We start from the raw sequence: 19393 nt of genomic DNA on the forward strand, positions 1-19393 counted from the left end.
GTAAATGACTGCTCTCCCCAGCTCCATGCAATTAGAACAAACTCAACCTTTCTGGCTGTTTGGGATTAAATACCCACAAGTCAGCCGGCTCTCTCCGTATTTAAGAGCCCTTGCTCAGCCTGATGCAAAACCATGAAAACCACCACATTGTGTGACAATTTTTTTTCTGCACCGGCTCTTATCTTTGTATCTTTTATCTCTCGCTGACTGTTTTTTCCTCTCTGTATTCCCTAAACATAAAAAAACACCACATGAGCTCAAAGTCATGAGCGATGGCACCAAAGTTCCCTCTAATATTTACAGCAGAAAAAAAGAAGAATTTAATACAGTGAGTTTGTTATAAGTTTGAACCCCCAATGACACTGAATGGTGGAAATTGTAGGAGGGTCATCTTGAACTTTTTTAGGCAACAGCACTGCCTTGAGAATGGGGCTTTGGACGCTGTGATAAATTAAATGTAGTGGGAAAAAAGGGGGGAAATTATAGCAAAAAGAACTGTTACTAGTATGTATCGTGTGTCATGTATGAGCTATAGCCTTTAGTATACCGCTTCCTGTTAATAATACAATATTCACACAGCTTTAATATTGAGCACCTGGTCTTCACTGGATAAATGCTCTATGATATCATAACTGAGACATCTGTCAGCACCAATATGTTCAATCCCACTGGCAAACACTTGATGTTCTGATTTGAAACCGACACAGACAGGCTGCGGTGATTGGCACATAAACAGAATATCACACAACACCACGATCACTCAATCTGATCAATGCTTGTTTTTCAAAGGTCGTGGGAACAAATTCTTTGTCAGCCAGCGATCACAACAAATCCAGTAAACTAAACAAAATATGCTGTTTGTCAGTCACTGCCTTCCAAATCAACACATTTGAGCCTTTCCAAATCTGATGCCCCCATTGGCATCATTTGAACGTGCCTTACAAAATAAATTACCGTTAAAAATAGAACTACTACCTCGCAGCTGTATGTCTCTGCCAACCAGTCAAGTAACAGTTTACATTCATGCCTATCCAGAATCAAGAGTAGCCATGACAGCAGACAATGCTTCAAATATGGATGTTGCTGTAAAGAAGTAAATTCTAAAATTTGGATGCTTCGCACACATCTCCAACCCAACAGATCAATACAATAAACTTTCATGATTTGTGTCACCAATTCAGTATCTCACCAAATGTGAAATATGGTTATAATCTCCCCACCTGTTCCTGAGTTATGGTGTTGAATAATGGCCAAAAAAGTGTTTTTGCAAAACATTATGATGTCAATGTGAAGTTGACCTTTGACCTTTTGGATGTAAAATGACATCACTTCATCATTTTGTCTGATTAATTAGCACATGAATTACTTTAGCTTCAGCCTAAAAAGTCTTTCGTGAGGTCACAGGAACCTTGACCTTTAACCTTCAAAATCCTTTATTAACATAATTTTCATGCACCAAACAACAGACAGACGGACAGACAGACATAGCACCTAGCTGATGACACAGTGGATCATTTAGCAGCTAAGGAACAATATATTTCCCTGAGAGTGAATATTAGATTTATGGCCAGAAACATAACTCCAAAGACTGACAATGTTGCTCCATGTCTGCTTGATGTGTAAATAAGCTATTTCATGCTGACAAGGTCACTTTGTCAACTTTATAAGGCAATTATATATCAGCATGTCAGTGGACCAACCACTGCTGGGTGATGGAAAATGATCACGATCAACTGTGCGTTGCTTGTGATTGTTCCTAGGGATGTTGTGACAGAGACATATGCAAAAGCTTTCATCAGGGAGCCACAGGCTTAATCACCACTGTGTTACCTCATTCAGCGATAGAAAGTGACTCAACATAAGTTTATTTAAATAAAAATCTTTAAAAAGATTATTACTTCAAGGTCAAGTAACTTAAAGGAAATCAATGGTTACTATGAAACAGGTTGTAGAAAGCAGTCTAGTCAGAGGGCTTCGATGATCCAACTGTACGCTATGTACGCTACTTTTGTTGATGTTTTTTTTGTCCCTAACAATGTCAGTCTACTTGTGTCTTTGCCTCTGAAAAAGCAAAAGCTACAATTCACAGGGCCACCAAAGGTCCTTGACAGGTAAAATAAACACAAGTCAGGTATCTGTGCAGAATTTGATGTTGCCGTTCTTGTGAGAACATTAACAGTGACACACACACAATTTAATTTCTCAAACACATCAACCGGTGAGGAACCTGAAATAAACTGGCTCCCTGTCATTCAGTGTCACAAAAATTGTGTCTAGTTTTATTTTAATAATATTCCATCATTACTTTACAAAATAAAATTAGCTGGGTAATTAGGCCCTATATGCTGGAGTGTTAAAAGGCCAGATAGTTACTGCTGGCAGAGAGAAGGCAAGTGAGTCTCCCAGAGCCTTCTGACAACCTGTTGTAACCAAGTGCAATGCAGAGAAGTCTCCTGTGATCTCCAAAATTACTCATCCTGTCCACGCACTGCACAGCCGCTGATAAAACGAGCTCATTATTGGAGCTCATTGGAGAGAAAGACAGGGGAGGGTAGGAGAAAAGAGAGGAGAAAAGGGAGAGGAGAGGATTTGCAGCACATTTGAAGGGCACAATTAAAATTTTGAAATTTATGAGGAAAAATGAGTGAGTAAAAAAGCCTGAATTTGTGGGACAGAGAGGGTGGGACCATGGGACATCCGGCGCACCGGAGGGGTGTGTCGATTTAGAGAACAATGCAGTGAGTGTGATGAGGGAAAAGAAAGAAGAAGTGTCTAGTGTGTGTGTGTGTGTGTGATATATATAGAGAGAGAGTCTGGGACAGTATGATGAGCAAATCTGTCTCATCTTGGGAGCAGTCTAAAAACAATCTCACTGGCCCGCTCTCAGGATGCAGCACTGACATGAAACATTTAGCTCCACAAAGTTTAACCTGCTGGACAGCACTCTCACTCTCACTCAGCACTGTTGCATACTGTGAGATAGAAGAACTGCAAAGGCAATAATGAACACTTCTTGTTGTGCTTGACTGTTTAACTGAGATTTCAACACACAATGAGAAGACGTCAGATGTGAAATTACATCCCCGTCTCCTTGAAATAATACCAATTTATTTTCCAAAATATGTTTTTAAAGGGTAAAAGTAATTGCTGCATGGATTATACTAACTGCCACATTTCACCAATGAAGGAAGTGCTACATTTTTTACTGCAGTCCTGCATATGGTTTGGTTTGGGCAACAAAAAAACAACAGAAAAAATATCTGGGTTTTGGTTAAACACTGAACAACTGAACACATCTTGTCTGACAGTGATGATACCCTAACTTTTCGTCTTGCACCGCCAGCAGGTCAGAGTTTTGACATATCTAGTAATAGATCTCAACTAGAAGGGCACTCCGAGAGTGCAGACCTCCACCAGGGCCGTATCCTATTTCGCAATGTAAACGAAAGAGAGAATATTGTGGGGAAAACAAAGAAAATAGGTTGTCAGTCAACCTTTTATGACTTGGCAGCTATATTTAATTGTAAACATACATCAGGTGGCATGACAGAACATTTCTCTAAACGTAGCAGTTTAGAATATGTATGTAATTTCTAGGAAACTTGGCTGATTTACGTAAATCACGAAACACATCCCAAGAACAAGAGTTGGGTCGATTTCCTGTTTTGCCGGTCATAGATTAAAGTTGAACCAGCATTTGTCATTATGACACATTGGGGGGAAAAAAAAGTAGCACCAGCAACCAGTACCAAATCTAACTATCGCATGAGTTATAAACTGTGGAAAGGAGTTGCAACACTCTTACACCGGAGCAAACTTAATATCAAACCAGTTTGAAAATTGTTACCCCAGCCCAAACCTACAACAACTGTACTTCGGATGTTGTCATAGCTTCCATTCACTGACAGAAAAGCAGCTCAAAGCTTTGTCATTTCATGACATCACAGATTTGAGTGAGCTCTTTTGATTTTAGCTTTGAGAGACAGAAGGTCTTTAAGGTGTTCTTAAACAGTATTAACATTTAGCTGTCAAACACCACAGGTATTACACCATATAGAAGACTTTTACTTAAGGGCAGATTTTCTCCCAATTTCCAGGCTCTGTCTGTTGGACATTTAAAGGGTTAAACCTACTGCGAAGCCAGGAAAATGGGAACATCAATCAAATTCAGACTGCCATAGCATCTCACAAAGATAGAGTAGGTGAGAGAGTGTGCTTAAAGCTCTAATAGGATGGGATTAGTTTTACAGCGAGAGGGTGAGCAAAGTAATCATTACTTGAGTACGTCTTTTGTTTTAGTCCTTTTAAAGTCTGTCATTTTATTCACTGTTCATGCCCACAAAGTGGGTATCCTAACGTGTCCAGTGAAATAACAAATCTAAAAAAGGAGTCTTGTCATAAATGAAATCTGTGGGACTAAGAACAACTGTTGTGTTATTTAGATTAGGGAAGGAGACCCAGCTCAAACTGACAGCTTGTTCCGACTTTTCTTTGCTCTTGTAAACAAGCTGTATTGTTGCTGTTCAAGTGTATCAGCATCAGCTGTAGAAGTTACATTTGACATATGGAGCAGTTTTGTTGCAGTGACAACGCACAAATGGTGCAGACTCCACCAGTCAATGTAATTTCTGAGACTGATCACAGAGATCTCGTGCACAAATTGGCTTTTCACATTCAACATATTTTCTTGAAAACTAATCCTGTCTAAATGGGACTTGAGAATGAGAGTGACAGAATACTAAAGAATAATATCAGATAATAGCTGCATGAGGTGCAATACGCACATGTGTAGTTTGTTATTGTAGTTTGTTCCTTAATTCTCTTGTGTTTTGGGATTGGTCCTAATTGCAAAAGGGGGCATTACAGAGGCAGTCCATTATCCCCTTATGTACAACCAGCAAGTATAATGGGATACATGGTGCATGCAGGATGAAAGGAGGGAGCTCATAAAACCACAAATTGGGAATGAGAACAATAGGATGAGAAAATGGAGTGCACCCTTGGCTCAAACAATCATGTCAGCTGCGACAGATTAGCAAGGACCTCTGTAACACTGTACAGCTACCAACTGGTCTGGCTAATGTCAAATGTTGTCGGTCCAAGGCCCTGTCAACACGTAAACAGATATTTTTGAAAACTGATATTTTCCACTAAGTTTTGGCCTCTTGTCCACACTCAAACTGAGTTTAAGGTCACACAAATAGAGATATTTTTAATGCCTTCAAAAGGAGAAGATTTTTCAAAACTCCAGTTACAGTGTTTCCATGTGGACATGTTAAATGTAGTGTTTGGGAAGCAATGATGTCATCTTAATTTGCACATGCCCATTTTTGATTTAGGTTATGAGCATGCAATAATACAAATAATGGCTATGTAGGTGAGTCTGCACAGTAGCGATCAGCTGGTGGAGCCGTAGTTGCAAGGTCCTGCCCAATCAATCGTGGGTCAATCCTAACTGTCAACCACGATGTTTCAGTCGCGTTCTTCACATCAAATACCTTATTAAACTTTTAAGAAAAGAAAACACACTTGAACATTCACCAGCATGATTAAAAACTACCTATAATGGCAGAAACCATGTTTGGAAAAAGTTCATTTGACGTCTACTTTGTCTCCTGCTAAAATGGAGAGGGCGGGACTAATGACCTATAATGCAGCAAGTCTCCAGAAGGCGATTAAGAGAGATAAGCTCACTGTGAATACTCAGAATCTTCTTCTCTGGTGTTTGATGTATTGTTGACTTTGCCTTTACCACCACCTACTGGCCTGGCCAGCATTCGGAGTGATTTTTTGTGTGGACTGTGGTAATATTTCGTAAAAATAGATTTCTAAATTGACCTTAAATGGAGGGGCATTTAAGGTCTGTTTTCATAAATATCTGTATAGACAGGGCTTAACTAGCCAAACAAGTCAGCAAAATAATTTACTTCTATAGTCATGACTGTTTTACAAGACGACCTCAAACACTTCTGCACAAATGATGCCTATTTGAAGATAGAGAGGGTGTATAATTGTAGTAATCAATCAAGGGATGATGAAGCATTTTTTACTGACAGACAGTACAATGTCTGAAAAGAAAAATGAGTCTTTTCTAAAGCAATACAATGGAAGTTTGTTCTTATATACACACTAATTTGCCTTTCTTTTGATTGTAGAACTACCGCCATAGGAGAGTCATGGAGCAATTTTACTACTAACCACCTGACAGACAGTTTTTAACTCCAAGAGAGATTTATATTAAACCAGCAAGAACTTTAAGCCCTCTGCATGGTTAAAAGACTTGTAGGCGGTGTTGAATGGATCGACAAAATCCTAGAAAAAAAAAAATCAACTTTAAGGAGACCAGACAGTTTATGAGAAATGGTATCAGGATGCTGTGCACCTCTAGGTAGCTTGTTTGCAGTGAAAACAACAGCTGTAATCTCCACAAACACAGGCAAGAGGCTATTATCGTTGAACACCAGTATGCTCTAAATGTCCACACACGTGCACACACACACATTGACAAAAGCACGTACACGCACAGCTTAAGTCTCAACAATAGTGCAGGAAGACCTCATTAGTCTCCAGAGCTGGAGTTGAGTGTGGGCCAGGGCCAACTCTGTCGTCCTATTATGCCAATACCAACACATGGCACGCAGTGAATTAATGGCTAAATGGAAGCATGCAAATTGTTTGGTGCATAATGGGGCTACCTGCATCTGTCACTGATTCTTTATAATGGGGTACTGGAAAGGAAAGAAAGCCAGGAGTGCTGCGAGGTATCAGGCAGGTTTATTTGTTTGCACCAACTCCACTGAGACTGTGAAGTATGTGGAATAATGCAGTTTAAAGATCAAATGCCATAAAAAGGACACGTGTTCAATGTTGTTCTAAATGGAAATCCAATTGCCCGTTGAAGAGATACAGAGAAATCAAGTGGTTTGCCCTACATAGAAGGTCTACAGGAGGATTTGGAGCACAATAGATTAGACATAATTGTGGACTGATAAGGAATAGACTTGGCAACCTGAAGGGAATTGAGTTATTGATGCTGGTAAATCACTCACTCGCTCTTTCGCAGACGTATGCACACACAGCATGTTCATACAATTCCCTCCCTCCCATGACTCTATAGTCTATGTTCCTACAAGTCTGCCTCTCCATCCATCTGTCACTCATTCTACTCTCTTCAGTCTTTCGTTTTTTCTTCATTCAACACAGAATACAATTTTAATACAATTTTATCCAACAAGACAGAATTGTCTTAAACATAGAGACAGTAACTGCAAATTCAAGACATCTGTCAATTCAATAAAAAGTGACTCATCGGCTACTCTTCACTGATAAAACCACACACCATATATCCTTTATAATGCATCCTTCAATCACCAGCTTTAACATTGTCCAATTAACTACAAAAGTTTGTCTGGAAAGAAACTGCAATCTAGTTTTTCAGCAACTGTAGGACAATTTTTAGGACAATTCTCCTTGATTAGTCTTCCAATTATTTTCTCATATAATCTTGGAGCCAATCAGCTATTGGTCTAACAGCGATTTAGCCTATGGGGGCAGGGGCCAGAATTTCTGGGGATCCGGGTCACGAATATCCAGATAATGGATATCCAGGCCAAGACAATAAATAATTATTCTGATTATCAAGTAATGAAATGTAAGCTTGAATTGATGGCAATTTTAAAAAAAATACTTAAAGTTCCTGTTGATTACATTTCAGATGATCAATCATAGTTTTACCTCTAATATTGTACATAGTAGTTCTGTGGGTGTTTTTTTTTTTTGTAGAGCTACAGGTACATTGATAGCAGGTAAAGGGGTTTGTTTTTATGTTTTTCCTGGTTTGCGGTTTGTAGCACAAAAATAACCTCTACTTCACTACAGTGAAACACAATTCACCTCTCCATCTTTCCCTCTTAGCCTCACCAGCCTACTTTTGATCTTCTGTCCCTGTGTTTCCACCTCTGATTTTATGCTTTAATCTATTCATTCATCTATTCAAAACCTCACCCCCACCCCCCACCCCGTTCATCACTCGGATGTTAAACCCTGTAGCGCTGCTTTTGTCAGACTAAGAAATAATCATTCTTCTCTCGCTCTCTCTCTCTGCTTTTATACAGTATGTAGAGAGAAACATATAAGCAAGTGGTTGTCATGCCAACTGTGTCCACTGCATTCAATGTGTATGTATGTGTGACTGAGAGAATGAAGGTTTAAGGGGAACAAACCAAGTGAACCGTAATTAATGAGAATGTGGAGAATATAGATTATCTCACAAACTGTATTTACCATCAAATGAGATCTAATTCAGCCTCTTCTTTCACATATACACACATCTGATGTGCTGTATTCCCTCAGCACTGCCTCTACGTGTCTCTTATCTACACGTTCCTTCTTGTCACTCTCAGTTTGTGCCCTCTGTCTCTCTGTCAGCTGTAAAATGTGGTAATTATATGTTGAGCAAAATCCTCTTCCTTCTTCTCACCCACACGAGTTGTGTTATTTCATAACCTTCACCCCTCTCTCTCTTTCTCTCTCTCTCGCTTGCTTGTTTATTCTCTTGTTCTTTTCTTCTTTATATCTACACTATAATCACTCCATTGTGCTTCCCCAATCATCTTGACCTCCACCAGGTCCACTGCTGGTTTCCATATGCAACAGTCTTAAATAGAAGAAAGGAGGAAAAAGCCCCTGTGAGGTTTATGAGTGTTTATGACACTGAAGGGACATTAATGCAATTCTCTTTGAATAGGAGCTTTTATTTGATTTTCTTTATTCAAGTTGAGAGATAGCCTTGATTTGAATGTTCTGTGAAGCAACAAATAAAGCCGATAGAACAGAATTTCAGATTAAAACAGTCTGTTTGCAAGCAAGTTGCTTATTATCCACCATAATCGCTGCAATCCATCAAACATAACCATTTTTTTCTAATTAGGGCACTCAGTGAGATGAGAATTGTAAATATGTTTGTTAAGATACAGCACGTGTCTTCACATTACACACAAATGGCATTACTGTGAAAGCTTTAACTACAGTAATTTCAAGAAATCACTTTGTCTAATTATCATGCAGATTTATGCAGCAAGGTCTTCCAAAATCTAATAATATCAGGTTCTCTACAGGAGTGTGAGAATTAAGTTTCTCTCATGTATTAGTTTGTGCTTGGGCTAGAATGCCTTCATACAATAATAAGTATCTCCTGAAAGCGTCATCTGTAACGTGTGTAACATGTACTGTGGTGACTGGACAAAGTAAAGCCGACAGCAGTAATTATGCAATAATGCAAGCAGATTGTCCGACAGTTTCCATCACACAAAGAAAGGAGTCTGTAATAAATCATTTTGGAAGTCAAACTTTCTTTTTCCAAATAATTTCACAATAATTCCAACTGTCATTACAATGATAGCAGTGTGAAACATGCATGCTAACACACAGCATATTATGCACTTTGCTTCTTCTTGCACAGCAGTGTTTCTTTATCCAATATTTTTTCACTCTTTGAGTTAAGTGTAATGTTTTTAAATATTTATGAGCTAATTTATGTGATAGACAATTGGGTATTCTGAATCTTTATTTCTTGTTACTGTTTTTTGAACTGCTGCAATGCATTTTAAGTGTGTTTTAGTATAGTAGAGAAAATAAATGGAAAAATTGACACATCATTTCAGATTTTCAGAAGCACAGATGGAAGAAAAGTGGATGAGGAGGACATTAGCTAGTAGCTGAATGATTTGTCGACCTAAGATTTTCCATCGACAGAAAAATAACTGCCAACTATTTTGAAAATTTTCCAAGCAAAAATGGCAGAAAATGCTGTTTCAGCCTACCTGCTTTTTTGATATAATAAAAAAAACTGAAACTCTTTGGGTTTTAGAATGTCAAAAAAAGACATTTACCACATCACCTTAGATTAGAAGAAACTGGAATGGACTATTTTCACTATTTTCTGACATTTTATAGGTAAATCGATTAATCAAGACAATATTCGGAAGATACATTAATAATATATTCATCAGCTGCAGCCCTATTATTCAGGTCAGGAATGAACCTTCAAACTAAAATACCTTGGAACAACTCAGCTCAAATCAATCAAACTAACCTAAATATACCTTAAAACAAAAAATAGAGTGTGTAAGCAACGTTATTATTCAAACCAAAAACTGTAGAGAATCCTATTTTATCCCAGAGGAAGGCTGCATCAAAAAGCTAATAAAAGCCCAACCTCAGCGTCATATAGATTCTTGCATTCTTCTCTGAGGGACTTAAACATTGCTAAGCCTATTAACACGACATTATTTAAGGATAGAATTCAAAGCTATTGTTCCGTTTCTGGATCATAGATTCTTCCCGTGCAGCCGGGTTTGTGCCAAATCTTTTGTATACTAGTCCAACAGAGATGGGTTTCTGACTTGTTTTGCACTCTTTTGTTTCACGCTGCGAGTCCTTTTTAAAATTGAGTCGATTCGCAGTCAGGGGCTTCAATATGACGTCAGGCTCACAGGGGAGGTCAATTAACAGCAAAATCAGAGAGGCTGGGTTAGAATGAGAAGCAGCACTGAGTGGTGGGAGGCTGATACATCTTTAAAACAGGTGAGAGAAAGTTTTCCATTTCCTTATTATCTAAAATGAGCCAAAATAACAACACTAAATATCCTAAATAAAACCATTACGGTGATTTTTATGGTTGTGTCAAGACAAAAAACAAGCAGATTATCTTTGAAATAAAGGATTAAGATACTTGCTTTCTGTCAGTAAATCTTGATTAAAACTGTCACAGTTAACACGATTTTGCAGGTTCCTGAAGGTGGCTGTTCAATTTAGAGGCCTACCCAGGTGTTATTTTCTCAATGCTGAGTATCTTAAAATAGTCTAATAAAGAAATCATATCCAAGAAACATAATTTTAGTTATTGCAGGATGGAGGAGCAACAACTTGAAGAAAACAATATGTCTATTCCTGCCTCACTGTTTATTATCAATATTTGGCCCTGGTGAGTGTGCAGTGTGGTCAAATTATTTAGTTCACAATTGGGCTGCACAATGAATCTAGATTGCCAAATGGATTTAATGCAATAGTTGTTAAGACAAAATATGTGTCAAAATACCACTCTTAATTAAGTATTGTCGTCCAGCAGAGGTGCCTCGGCATACAAATTGTATTCAAAGGAAATAAGTAATCTTTGTTTAGTGCAGATCCTCGCAAAAATAAATTACACCCTAATTATTTTAACATACATTTCAATGAAAATGAAAATAATGATGCAAAAATGTTAATACCCTCAAACATCATGAATCATATCACAATTGCCGCATTAGTAAAAAGATTTGCAATTGGATATTTTTTCATAACTCTGTGTATTTTTTTCCTACCTTTGCAGCCATGACCATGGAGGAGCCTCCCCTGATGCCTAGGATGGGAATGTGTGTCTGCGCAGAGATGAAGTCCAGGATCTGAGCGATGGCCTCCTGGTCCGTGTCATCACCGAACACTACGCCTTGCAGAGAGTTCTTTGTCATTTGTGTGCAAATCCTATGGATGATACTCTTCGGGTCAGTCTCATTCATGGTGACCACCTCGACCTTGGGAGGGTAAGGGATGTGGAGGAAGTCCTCTTTCTCAAGTCCGACCCCCAGGGCCACATCACTAGAGTTGCCCACCAGGATGACAGCTATACTGAGTGAATTGATCAGTTTGGGATTTATTGGGGGAAGAGCCGGTAAAGCTGGAGAATACTGAGGAGGGATGACAACGCCCCCTCGTGTGCCACCTCCCCTCTGGCCTCCTTGTCCCCCTGGGGCACCTCCAGGCCCCGTACCTGGACCTCCACCCCTGCGAGACTCGCAGACAGGCAAGAGGAGTATGGAGAGGAGGAGCAGAGAGAAGGACAAGGGAAACAAGGGCAGGGTCGGCCGAGGCTGAAAATAAGGATGATGAGAGGACTGGTCCGGAGGAGGAGGAGGAGGAGGAGGAGGATGATGATCGGGGGAGGAAGAGGGGGAGACGAAGCGCTTGTCCTGAAGACGGGAGGGAGAAGGGTGGAGGCTGACAAGCATTGTGGAGGAGTGTAAATGCCGTCCCTGCAGGGACAGAGAGGGAAAGAGAGGGAAAGACAGAAACAGAATGAAGAAATGATTTGCAAAAATTAAGTGTAAGTCCCACATTTAAATTTGCTAGTTTGATTCATATCTACTGACATTAGCATATCAGAGAGATATCCATATAAGCCTGTATTATATGTCAGTTGATAAACAACAAGGAATTGCAGTATAGAAACCTACAGACACTGTATTTCCACTAAAAAGTTCTATAAGCACCATGTCAAGGAGGCAAAACCTGACATAAACCCAAACATCACTTAACAAATATCTGTTTGAACACCTCACAACCAAACGTTGGTTTTGGGTCAGGTATTGACACTCTTATTGGTATGTGCCTCAAAAGTCCAGCACATACATAGAAGATATATGTGTTATTTTAAATAGCAAGTTACATACTCAGAACTATCAATTTCATTTAAACTGTGGAGGGATTCCACTAACACAAAAAGATTTGGAGCATATCATTCAAATTCCGTTCTGTATTAACTATCGCTCTGTAATGTTGAGAGTTTTTTGAGTTACAAAAGAGATGAGTGAGTATATGAGTGGCTGCAAAACTATATCTGCAAATGGTTAAAGAGCTAACTTTAGTAAGGATACATGGATCCAACTTTTCCAGTCTGATACCCATACCTGGACTTTGGGTATCGGTTGATAGCAGCATTGTTTAATTAATAAGCTGTATGCCTCACTGTGTGGAAGTGACTGGGATCCTACTCATATGTGGAAGACAACATCAGGTCTTGTAAAACAAAGTGTATCAAATAAACACACACACACACACACACACACACATACACACACACGCTGAATTGTCATTTATTTTTAAAATATAAATCTTTCACCAGCAACTTGCTTAAAAAAATCTTCAAATATGATAAGCAATCCAGTTATTTCAGTCAGCATCAGCCTGATATCTGATTTCAGTATCAGATTGGTGGATCCCTAAATCTTTGCTTCAATAAAAAAATTTGGATGAAATGGCTGAACTGTGTTAAATTAACCTCCTTCTCAACTCATAAGCTTGCTGTTTTTTAAATATATTCTGTTTAGTCATGTTATATGAACTCATTCATTCTTTAATGCCTTCTTCTCATCTGATGGATCAAGACTGGGTGGCACGATTCACTACCTAATATTCTGTAATTATGCCATTGCTGCTGCTGTACATTATGGATGACACTAATAACAAGCATGTCCCAGTATTGGTCAGGAGGATCTTAAAAAACACAGATGACTCAACCCCTTAATTGCCAAACCGAGTGACCCACATAGCGGGGTATCAAACCACACACTGAGAGAGGCCTGTGAGCTCTCATAGAGCATCAAGTGACAACGCCACATCCATTATACTATGCTGTGACTTCCTTGGAGGAACCCTGTGGCACACATCAAAGACAGAGCGGGAAGGAGATGAGTTGTGTGTTTGTGTGTGTGTGTGTGTGTGTGTGTGTGTGTGTGTGTGTGTGTGTGTGTGTGTGTGTGTGTGTGTGTGTTGAGAGAGTCAGGACAGCACTGGGTGCATTTTGACAGATTGACAGCCTCACAGCTTCATGGACTAGCTGCCAGGCTAAGTGACCATTAGACACTCAGACTGGGCTCGACTGAGTCTCTCTCTCTCTCTCTCTCTCTCTCTCTCTCTCTCTTCTTTTTTGTCTCTCCCCTCTCTCCCTCCCACACAACTTTCTTTGTTTTTTTCCCTTTTACCCTCCAAACCTGTTTTCTTTCAGCTGCTCCCTCCGACCCTCTGAGATCCCTCTGCTGCTCTTTAAAGTCAACTGCAGACCTATTATTTACTATTATTGCTATTATTTACTGCTCCTCTATTAGCAGCCGTGCAAAGAGCAGTGGAGTAGAACACAGAGGAGAAATGATGGAGGAAAAAAGAAAGTGAGAGAGAAAGAGAGAGGCGGGGTGAAACATGTAAGCAGAGGGAGGTGACAGGCAGGGGAAACACAATTAGTCATAGCCTGATGTGAAAATTGTGGTTTCTTATTGTGTGTGTGTGAGTGTAACGGGAGGACAAATTTGGGCATATTTTCTGCATAGATAAAGACATGGAATCTTAATGAGTATATGTTCATGTTCAAATTAATATCATATAAATTAAGCACGGAGAAGCACTTTAGGAGAGGGATAAATGAAGGGCAGAGTAAAAGGCTTGTATCGCTTCTTCACTCACACAACACCTTTGCTAATCTTTTATTTATCAAGCAGCAAGTGGAGTGTTGAGGAGCTGATCCAGTCTGCACCAAGAAACAAAAGTCCAGAGAAAACAAAGAAGAAAGAGAGAAGGTGTGAGAAGATCTGAAATCTGACAGAGGTAGAAAACAGAGAGGAGTAATCTGTGAAATAGAGTGAGCAGAAACTAGAGAAGAGGCCTGAACTGTATAGAAAATCAGAAGAGGAGGAAATGTGATCTCGGCATAAAAAACAGTTTGTCTAAAAGGTCTAATTACCAGAGGTTTGTCAGGCTTAATTGCAGGTGCACATGCTAATTGTAAACGAGTTGAATTTTCCATGGGGGCGCCACAGTGGAGCGAATAGAGAGGGAAGGAGGGAGGGAGTGTGAGAGAGAGAGAGAGAGAGAGAGAGAGAGAAAGAGAGCGAGAGAGAGAGAGAGAGAGAGAGCGAGAGAGAGAGAAGGAGGAGGAGGAAACGAGTGGGAGGAAGGCAGCAGAGAGAAGAGAAGAGGAGAGAGAAGAGTGGGGCGAGGGAGAGAATAAATAGAGACATACACAAAAGAGATGGAGGTGGAGGAAGGAACAGCAATAAGAAACCCAAAGGAGGGAGGGAGGGAGAGAGGGCAACACAGCTGAAGAAAGAAAGATGAAAAGAGGACATGATTAGCACAAGATGATAAAACAAGAGTCAAGGGTGGGGAGGAGGTTAAAGAAATCTAAAGAAAAAAAGGGGAACTAGGCAAAGGAAGAAGAGAATGATATCAATGCAGAGGAAAAAAAGGATGGAAATTCTGCTGAAGGGCTGCTGAATCTACTGAGAGGGAACGTATTAAAAAAATCTTTAAAAATAATGCAGGAAGTGTGACAGTGAACAAGGGAACAGAGAGAGACCCATTCGGATATGTGTTACTGTATAACAGCAGTGCTCGGTTTCCATAGAAACAATTCAAATATGCCCCCACATTACACCCTGATGGACAGGAAGATACACACAACTGGAGATAATTCATGCACTACACTACATGCAGTGCGTGCCCTCTCCTAATAATACACAATTTACTTTTATCTAAGCTGGCGCACATTGCTGCGCCGACTCTCACTGACAAAAATAAAACGCTTGTAATATAAAATAAATAGCACGGTGCCTTCGCACAAATGTGTGCACGCACACCCACGTACACACATACGAGGTAAGTTAATGCACTCCTGCAGATAGAGATGATCCACTGCTCCGCCTTTTAGTGTACCTCACATTAAAAATGAAACTCCAAAAGGGCTACAGGCAAATAAACAGAAATAACACGATGGAGGGAGCCAGCAAACAGGAGCTGAGCAGGAGCAGAACTACATACAGCATCTCCACTGTCATTAACAGCAACCAATTAATAACTATTAAATGGAGGGGTGTCAAGAGTGGATGATATACTCACGGTATAATAGAACAAAAGTAAACCACCTAACATGGCGTCAACGAATCAAAGTTGACACTTACACAGCAATTACAATAACATATGCAGCGAAGAGAAAACATGGGTAAGTGCTGTTCAACAGCTACACAAAACACCCACATGTGTGCATTGTTTGCATCCAGTAATTTACTGCAGACATGGTCAATCTTCTACCCGGTGCTCCCATAAAGAAACATGCATAAATGCTGAGCTGGCCGTGTAAATGGTTTCAACGTATAGGTCAGACACTGTTCATCACTGACATCTGAGCCCTCTTTTTACATATATGCCGTCTGTTTCTCAACCCTTTCATGCACATACACGCACACAGTCAGGTTCATGAGCATACAGCAGGCTCAGAGGTCGAGCCGGATCATGCCAATAAGACAGGGCCATCCGTCATATCACACTTAACATTTACAAAGAGCATTGATCACAGAAGTCTGTCAAATGGCACAAGCCACCAATAGAATAACCAGCGCTGCTTGAAACGCGTAACTGCACACGCTCACACATACTCTGGACTTCCAATCTGCCAATAAAGATTCCACATGATCAATCAAGCCATGAACCGAGTGCCTCGATCAACTCGCCCCCCACAGTAATGAATGTGTGTGGACTTTAACAGTCAGATGTTTGTTCCTTAATATTGCCAGGGATTACAGACTATAGTGTTTATACTGCAGAGGCTCCAAGCGGCAGCCTAAAAGACATTAGAACTGAATCTGCCACGCTATTTAAAACATACGTAGGCCATCATTATCAGGCTCTACTATATCCCTGGAGACTTGATGTGGTGGGCTGCGCTGTATACCATTTGAAAGGCATTGTGGATAACATAAACTGACAGGCATATCTATTAAGGAGCACATTTACATTCAGTGGGTGGTCAGTTACAGGTAAGAGTGGTACTTTTGTCATCTGCACTGAAGCATGCACTACACCAGATATGATTTATGAATAAAAACAAATCATAGTGTGCTTTAATAGATAAGAAAATACATTTTAACACACAATGACCTGGCAACTGTAAAAAAACGTTTTCAGTTTTTCAGTTCATTTAAAGGAGAGATGTCACAGCAGGTGACAATGTTTAACATTTCTGTTTACCACAATATGTCCAAAAATGTATTTTATTCTACTAAGTACAGTCTGGTTTTCCAACACATCTACCCAACAAGTTTCCTATGACAAATGCTTTGTGCATATGGGACTCTATTTATTTATTTTTTTTAAATCAGCATTAATTGAGAATAACCCTGGCAAGTGTTGTCTTTATTTTAAACATCTGTCGAGCTGAAGGGCCCTTTTTAAAAAAATAGACCTAAACGTCACAGTAGCTGAACCGCAACTGTTTCTAATAAATCAGTTTGGCAGTTTATCAGAGTTTTGTCAAAATGGCAATAAATCCCAAGAGGAAATACGGAATACGTGAAAGGCAAAATATCTGTCCAAATAGGGGATGAGACTATATATTTATCATGGATCGCGATAAATAACTCGGACAATAAATTTCAGCACAAATTTCCACTATCAAATAGAGGTGGGGGAAAAAAGCATAGCATAGTACCGCCACATTTTGCGTGGCAATATTAAATAGATTCACGGCTGCCAAATATCGATATTTAGCGTTCCGGCGGCAGTCAGTATTTTCTACGTTTTTGTTTTTTCCAGAGGCCGTAGCAGGCTAACTTTTATCATATGAAACTAGAAGATCTAAGGAATCTATAGGCAACATTTGGGTCGAGAAGTTGGAGAAATAGAGCTGCAAAGTTATGCTTTATTTTATGTTTCATTCAAAACAATTCAGAGCAGTGAAGCTTAACCTTGGGGAAAGTTTGAGAAAATGCTGCAGTTGTTGTCGTCCATATATGTTTAAGTTCAGTTTGACTGAATACTTTGTTGGTCAGTCAGCGGGTTTGACTCTCATTGTGGAGAGATAAAAAGACTGAAGTGAGATGAATAGACTGAGAATGTTCTCTTATTTAACAAAACAATTCTGATTGAATTTAATTTTGTGGACACAAAATGCAGTTAAACAGTTAAATCGCAATATATTGTATCACAATACTCACCATATTGCAAAATGCTTAAAATCGCAATAATATCGTATCGTGGGGCCTCCTGCTGATTCCCACCTCTATTGTCAGGATACCAGAAAAACTTTACATGCTGACATTTTTGCACCTCAATCTGCAGTATGTTTACATCTCTTTATCCAGAGGAGCCTAGAACACACTGTAAGACGCTGGTATTCAAATTCTGGTTCAGGTGACCTTCGCATAAAACAAAAAAGAGCAAAGGAAAAGAAAATGACTTTTTCTTTACATTTATATTTTGTTGACTTGCCCTGAGCAAACAATTTCTATTGCATCTGTAGCTGTGACACAAATTAATGAAAGATGAGAAGTAAATAAAAATCATCCCTTTTTAGCTTTTTGTTTACTCCAATACAACAAAGAATCACAGCCAACTGTCCTGATTCTTAAATTACCTGCACAAAAGACGCTGGGGATGTTTTGGGTGAATTACGTTCTGATCTGTCAGTCAGAGCTGTGTGACGTTGTGTTCAGTCAGGTAATCAGACATCACGCAGCTATAATGACTCCCCTGCAGGGGCGGTGGAAGTCAACGCACGTTCTATTTACATCCTCTGTAATCATTCAATTCACTCTCTCAAAGTCAACTGTCACTGCGAGTTGAATGTTTGCTGCGAAGACTCTCTACGATACTGTCTTAGTCAGAATTGAATAAAAATATGCTTCCAATCACACATTTTGTTATTATTAACAAATCCAGAAAAAGACCAAAACAACGTGTTAGCAGCCCTCAAATATCATCCAGACAGATTTGAGTAACAGATCCTTGAGTTTCAAAGGCTCATCACGGTGCTTTCAGCTCACAGTGATTCATAATACTCTCACACACAGCTCAAGGAAATGATTATAGCTGCAATTACTTAATCGTTCATCAGATGATGTGTTACGGCCAAAACTTGAGCCAAACATTCACCTTTTTTCCTGGATGACCCTGTGTTTTCCTGTGCCGCGTGTTGGTACCCTGAGCTGTCCACATTGAAATTAATGAGGAGGCTTCTTATTTTCACGCAGAGCTAGAGTAAATTTGAACAAGGACTTATTCTCTCAATACTTTCCCACCATGTCTATGGCCTTCGGCACAGAGCCCATTTGTTTCTACTGAGGAAGTAAATATTTTAAAATAGCTCATACGTATTTAGTTTCATTTATAAATAGAAGTGTGTGGTAGTTTCCAGAAACTCAAACAAACGGAGTAAATGCATTTTCAGCTGTGGATTAACACACATTTGGTGGCCTTGTGAGTATTGACGGCAGCTGAACGGTTATTTTGAGAAAGACTAGAAATAAACTGCCATTTCCATCGTAATGAAGGAACGCGTCACCTACTGCAACAGTGTGGCTTTATTTTTTTTTTAAAGTTTACAGAGTCACAGAGGGATAAGCTATATCAGGCTTTGGCTACACAGACAATAGTTTTGTTGTAGGGCTTTAATGGGATTTACTGCCAGTGAGAAAAATATAGAAAATCACCCACTTTATCTTTTAAATCACGTTGATTCTCTTGGACGCTTAAAGATTTTTAATTTAGTAACAGGGTGGGAAGAGAGTGGCTGAAAGAAAAGATACTGTTT

The 19393-nt window shown here is 39.5% G+C and overlaps 1 protein-coding gene across 6 annotated transcripts in view; it reads right to left on the bottom strand.

The window, feature by feature from the left end:
- Positions 1-19393, bottom strand: part of grin2bb (glutamate receptor, ionotropic, N-methyl D-aspartate 2B, genome duplicate b) — a 114162-nt gene that overhangs the window by 75396 nt on the left and 19373 nt on the right. For all 6 annotated transcript variants that reach the window (XM_059338894.1, XM_059338901.1, XM_059338877.1 and 3 more), the window contains one exon: positions 11364-12071. In XM_059338894.1, coding sequence (XP_059194877.1) covers positions 11364-12071 — 708 coding nt within the window. The remainder of the gene's footprint in view (positions 1-11363; positions 12072-19393) is intronic.

This window comes from Centropristis striata, chromosome 1 (assembly GCF_030273125.1).
Source record: "Centropristis striata isolate RG_2023a ecotype Rhode Island chromosome 1, C.striata_1.0, whole genome shotgun sequence".
In the NCBI taxonomy this organism is placed as follows: domain Eukaryota; kingdom Metazoa; phylum Chordata; class Actinopteri; order Perciformes; family Serranidae; genus Centropristis; species Centropristis striata.